The sequence below is a fragment of the Sinocyclocheilus grahami genome, unplaced genomic scaffold (assembly GCF_001515645.1).
Source record: "Sinocyclocheilus grahami isolate Dianchi unplaced genomic scaffold, SAMN03320097.WGS_v1.1 scaffold219.1, whole genome shotgun sequence".
NCBI classification, from domain to species: Eukaryota; Metazoa; Chordata; class Actinopteri; order Cypriniformes; family Cyprinidae; genus Sinocyclocheilus; species Sinocyclocheilus grahami.
This window is the reverse complement of record NW_015505398.1, coordinates 1530928-1536927: the sequence shown is the minus strand read 5'-3', so window position 1 is coordinate 1536927 and position 6000 is coordinate 1530928. Positions and strand designations below refer to the sequence as shown.

The window sequence follows — 6000 nt, the reverse complement described above, 5'->3', positions numbered from 1 at the left end:
CAAGGAAATGCATTACTATTATTATTATTATAAATATATTCTCATGAATCTGTTCATTAAGATCATATATGGTTTAGGGGGTTTTATCCTGATTTAAGTGGTCAAATGATCGTGATCCCGACTGGTGGGTTGCCTACTCTTCAGTCTAGCCAGCTGCTATTGAGCTGCGAGTTTAACGCATTCCATATGACTCTCACTACAGTTTAATTCATTGTTTTATTATTATTAATGCATTCGTTTGAATCTATTACTTTATATGATTGACGTTTAAGGAAGATTCATCCCGATTAAAGCCGTCAAATTGCCATGATCCCGACTGGTGGGTTACTGATGCTTCGCTGGCCGCTCATCCAGCCAGTCACTGTTAAACTTAAAGATTAAGGCGTTCTCTACCACTCCCGTTGCAAGAAAATTAATTATTTTATTATTATGTATAGGCTATATTCATATGAATCTATCATTTTATATGATATACGTTTGAGGGAGGTTTATCCCAATTAAAGGGGTCAAATAACTGTTATCCTGACTGGTGGGTTACTGACACTTTAGTCTAGCCAGCTGCTATGAAGCTGCCAGTATAACACGTTCTCTACCACTCTCTCTGCAAGGAAATATATTATTTTATGATTATGAATTCATTCTTATTGGTCTGTTCTTTTACATGATCGACATTTTAGGGAGGTTTATCACAAATAAAGTGTTCAAATGACCGTGATCCTGACTGGTGGGTTACTGCTGCTTCAGTGCAGCCAGTCACTTTCAGCTCCGAATTGAACGGGTTCCATATCACTCCATCACTCCCGTATAGAGTGGAAGGAGAGCAACATAAATCTGCCATAAATCAATGGTTCCTGACAGTGGACTTCCAGCCGCCAGGCAACCGACCACTGGCAGAACCACTGGCAGGTCACGTGACCTGCCAGAATCAGACTGCCAGCTGCCAATGGTCACTGGTGCTGCCAATCAGTTAGGGATTGAACCCCTAATGGAGTTTAAGTCGGCTTTCTTTTATAGAATTATTAAAAAGCATTGCAGTTTGTCCTGTTGTCGCTGAAATTACTTTATGAGAAAGATTCTTGTTATTGGGATAATTCACGTTTTAATAGGCATTTTTATGCTGTACATTATTGCATAACATAAATCGTAAAATCGTCACAACTAGTGGCAGTATCCATACAAATTAGAATGATTTCCTTGGAATGAGAGGCAGCAGAGGCTGGCTGGTTGAGCGTCCAGCGAAGTGTCAGTAAGCAACCAGTCGTGATCACGTTCATTTGACTGCTTTTATTGGGAAAAAAACTAAAATGGCAATCATACAAAAGAATAGAGTCATAAGAATATATTTATAATATTAAAATAATGTATTTTCATACAGCTAGAGTGATAGGGAACGCGTTATACTTGCAGCTCAGCAGAGGCTGGCTTGTTGAGCGTCCAGAGAAGAGTTAGTAAGCAACCAGTCATGATCACGGTCATTTGACTGCTTTAATTGGGATAAACCCACCTAAAACGTCAATCACACCAAAAGAATAGAGTCATAAGAATATATTTATAATATTAAAATAATTTATTTCCTTGCAGCAAGAGTGATAGGGAACGCGTTATACTCGCAGTTTAACCATGGCTGGCTGGATTGAGCGTCAGTAAGCAACCAGTCGTGATCACGGTCATGTGACTGCTTTAATTGGGATAAACCCACCTAAAACGTCAATCATACAAAAGAATAGAGTCATAAGAATATATTTATAATATTAAAATAATGTATTTTCATACAGCGACAGTGATAGGGAACGCGTTATACTCGCAGCTCAGCAGCGGCTGGCTGGTTGAGCGTCCAGAGAAGCGTCAGTAAGCAACCAGTCATGATCATGTTCATTTGACTGCTTTAATTGGGATAAACCCACCTAAAACGTCAATCATACAAAAGAATAGAGTCATAAGAATATATTTATAATATTAAAATAATGTATTTTCATACAGCGACAGTGATAGGGAACGCGTTATACTCGCAGCTCAGCAGCGGCTGGCTGGTTGAGCGTCCAGAGAAAGTGGAAGCGACAATCAGCTGGCAGTTGGGATCACGGCCATTTGGTCACTTTATTTGAAATAAGCCTCTATTAAATGTTGACAAATTAAAAGACTAGACCCATAAGAATATATTAATAATCATAAAATAATATATTTCCTTGTAGAGAGAGTGGTAGAGAACGCGTTAAACTCGGAGCGCTCTTGCGGCTGTCTGACTGACATTTGGTCACTTTATTTGAAATAAGCCTCTATTAAATGTTGACAAATTAAAAGACTAGACCCATAAGAATATATTAATAATCATAAAATAATATATTTCTTTGTAGAGAGAGTGGTAGAGAACGCGTTAAACTCGGAGCACTCTTGCAGCTATCTGACTGAGCCGCCAGTGGAAGCAACAATAACCAAACAAGTTGGGATCACGGTTAGTTAAACACTTTAATCGCGCTAGAATCCTCTAAAACATCAATCATGTAAAAGTAAAGAACTGAACAGGTTCACAATAAGAAATTGCACAAAACACAAAATCTGCCGAAAATTTATGGTTGCTGAAACTTGTTAAGGAGTGGCGGCTCCTGCCAGCCAGTTGAAGATTGAACCCCTACTGAAAAAAGACTTGAAAGCAATAGTATGATGACATCACTGAATTGAATGATGAACTGTCTTTAACTGAAAAATTAGTGTTTACGATTGTCATTTTGCAATATTGAGATTATTTTCCTAATTAATGCTGTTCAGTTGCTTTGACACAATCTGTATTGTTAAAAGCGCAGATATAAATAAAGGTGAATAGTATGAGATCCAGGGGGTGATTCTTCTTGTTTAGAGACTAAACAGAAACTATAACCTAAGTGAAGGTCATTTGATATAATTCAGTGTATATGTTTATCAGTTAGCTGATGTGAAGGGTTGATTTTGCAGTGTGGTTGGTTACAGTGGCACAAATGTATTTTCAATCTCTGAGAACAGAGCTCTGTGGTTAGTCTGGACTGGAGAATGTGCTGACGTGAAGGCAGGAGCTGTAACATGAGTGCCAGCATGATAATTAAAGCAAAATGACAGAAGCAGAAATGCTGTTGTTTTAAGTTTAAGGCTAGTTAGCTCATACATTTCTTTTCTGCCAATGAAAATAGTGTCATGAGAAACCAAAGCATCAAACTTTGGGTGTCACAAAGCAGTGAAAAACTAAATAAACAGATAATAATAAATATTAATAAATAAATTATTAGGTAATAGACGGATATTAGCACAGCCATGATAACCCGCATAACTCCACCTGAAACTGAATCGCAGCTGTGCTGTTATTCTAAACAGTCTAAGGGATAGTTCACTCAAAAAATGTAAATTCTATCATCAGTTACTCACTATCAGTGTTGGGGAAAGTTACTTTTAAAAGTAATGCATTACAATATTGCGTTACTCCATAAAAAAGTAACTAATTACGTTACTTAGTTACTTTTTATGGAAAGTAATGCGTTATGTTACTTTTGCGTTCACCATTATGTCGTTCGAAAATCCAAAAGACTTTTACTTATCTTCGAAACACAAATTAAAATTAATTGACATCATAAAAGTAATCCATATGAACTGAGCTGTTTAATCCAAGTCCAAAAAACAATCGCTTTATATAATAAACAGATTGAATTTAGTCTTTTTACTCACATAAAAACAATGGTCAGTGCACATCAACAACTTACCACTCTGCCCTAGTTAATTGGAAAGCCACAGGAAACCTTTTGCTTGAACCACGTAGGTTCTCGTGGAGTCTCAACCATAATTGCATGCCACACAAGTACAAGGACAAACCACCTTGGCTCTTGCATGTCAAGCACATTTGAGCTAGGACTGAGCAATATTAAAGCAATAAGCCCCATTAAACACTGAACTTAGAACAACTAGGCACAACACATTGATCCATGCATTAGGTCTTAAGATGACAGCAGCTTAATATACTTGCTGCTGTGTGTCCTTAATGTAAATCACAAAAGACAGAAAATATCACTCACTGCTCTTGACTGAAAATATTTTTTAGTTTTTGTACAAATGACTTTATATTTAATTCATACAGTGAAGAATGTATGTAGTGATTCATTGTTACATTTGACATTCAATTTATGTGGTATTTCTTACTTGAATGCTACTGTTAAATAGACCTACTGTACTTGAACAATTTAAGGCACTTTTTTGTACATTGTATTCATTCTATTGTTTGTAATTTGCATCTTTTAGGGAAATGAATTTGGGAAATTAGGGAAATTAGTAGTCGCTGTACTGTTCTGTAACTTACAAGATAGTTGAAAAAGAATTGTGAGAAGATTGTGATCCTGCCTGGGAAATAAAGAAAGATTTTTGCAATATCACTCACCCCTAATTTGAGTTTCTGTTTACCATATTTGATGTGCTCTATGTATGTGCATTGATCAATGTTTATATGTGAATAAAAGCCTAATTTGTTCATCATATAAAATCTGTTCATCATATAAAGTGATCAGAAGACTTGTATTAAGCCACTCAATTCATATGGATTACATTTATGATGTCTTTATGAACTTTCTGAAGCATCAAACCTTTGGTGGAATGGACTTGCTGTGGAGGGACAGAAATCAAAGGTTTCATTAAAAACATCTTCATTTGTGTTTCGAAGATGAATGAAAGGCTCATGGGTTTTGAATGACATCAGGGGGAATAATTGATGACAGATTCTTCGTTTTGTGTTAATTTAGTGTAAATTAATTTGAGTATAAATTGTACAAGGACTACAGTCAGTGACAGTGACCGTCACCCAATGCCTTTTAAGCTAAAACAAACATCCTGACAAAGTCCTGACACAGAGATCACAATGTGTGCACTGACCGATTGGATCACTTATTGATTAAGCATGTTTGTTTGTTTTTGTAGGAAAGAAAATGCTTTTTTCATCCTTCAATTCACTCTTTGAGGATCTTGTTGAGACACCTGGAGAAAGATCCTCTCTCATATAAACTGAAAAACATCAACCCTAGGAAGAATGAACTTGTGTTATCAGTCCATCACTTTACATCCTTCCCAATAACTATTTACCTGCACTTTGGCAGGCCTCATTCAGCCTCTCCTCTACCTCGATAACTCACATTCACACGCTTCGCCAGTGACCCACCGCTGCTCCTGCAGGCTGGGTACGGAGCTGGTCTGGCCGCGTGCCCCTCCAGCTCTGTGTGTTAGTGTGAGATGGCGCGGCAGGAAGCAGAGGGTCGTTGCCGCTGTGGACTGTAATGTCAGAGCCCAGCAGCCCCGGCGAGAGCCAGTGCGGCGCTCCCAGATTCTTCGTGGGCTGCGCGGAGGATGAGAGCGAAGGCCTGGACGACTACGCCAGCATGAGAACAGACATGGAGCTGTATGAAGACGACCTGGAGGATGACTCGGTATGAATGGTGTGCAGTTTGATTGAGTGTCTGGTCTAATAGAGGGATTTTGCACAAAGTCCTTCAAAAACTTGGAGATTTAGTTGTTAGAGAACAGAAGCATGTAAAAAAAAGTTTTTTAGCAGCCATTACTTCAGTCTTCAGTGTCACGTGATCCTTCAGAAATAATTCTAATATGCTGATTCGGTGCTCAAGAAAAATGTCTTATTATTATCAATATTGAAAACAGTTGTGCTGCTTAATATGTTTGTAGAAATTTATGTTTTTTCAGGATTCTTTGAAGAATAGAAAGTTTAAAAGAACAGCATTAGTTTAACATAGAAATCTTTTGTAACATTATAAATGCCTTTACTCTCACTTTTAATCAATTTAATGCATCCTTGCTAAATGAAAGTATTAATTTCCTAAACAAAAATTTTTTACTTTTGAATAGTAGTGTAGAACTACTTCCTTTTACTTTTTTATCACAAATCATTACTAATTTGAAAATGTCCAGTGGCGAAGTGCTGTGCAACAGTAATGCAGTCATCAAAAGTGCTTCATGGTCATGCAATTACAGAGAGTTAATCAA

The 6000-nt window shown here is 37.3% G+C and overlaps 1 protein-coding gene across 7 annotated transcripts in view; it reads left to right on the top strand.

The window, feature by feature from the left end:
• Window positions 1-6000, top strand: part of LOC107596413 (inositol hexakisphosphate and diphosphoinositol-pentakisphosphate kinase 2-like) — a 39342-nt gene that overhangs the window by 5045 nt on the left and 28297 nt on the right. For all 7 annotated transcript variants that reach the window (XR_001610358.1, XM_016287140.1, XM_016287137.1 and 4 more), the window contains exon 2: window positions 4927-5429. Coding sequence is in view for 6 of the 7 variants with exons in the window: in XM_016287140.1 (XP_016142626.1) it covers window positions 5280-5429 (150 nt within the window). In the remaining variant the exon portion in view is untranslated. The remainder of the gene's footprint in view (window positions 1-4926; window positions 5430-6000) is intronic.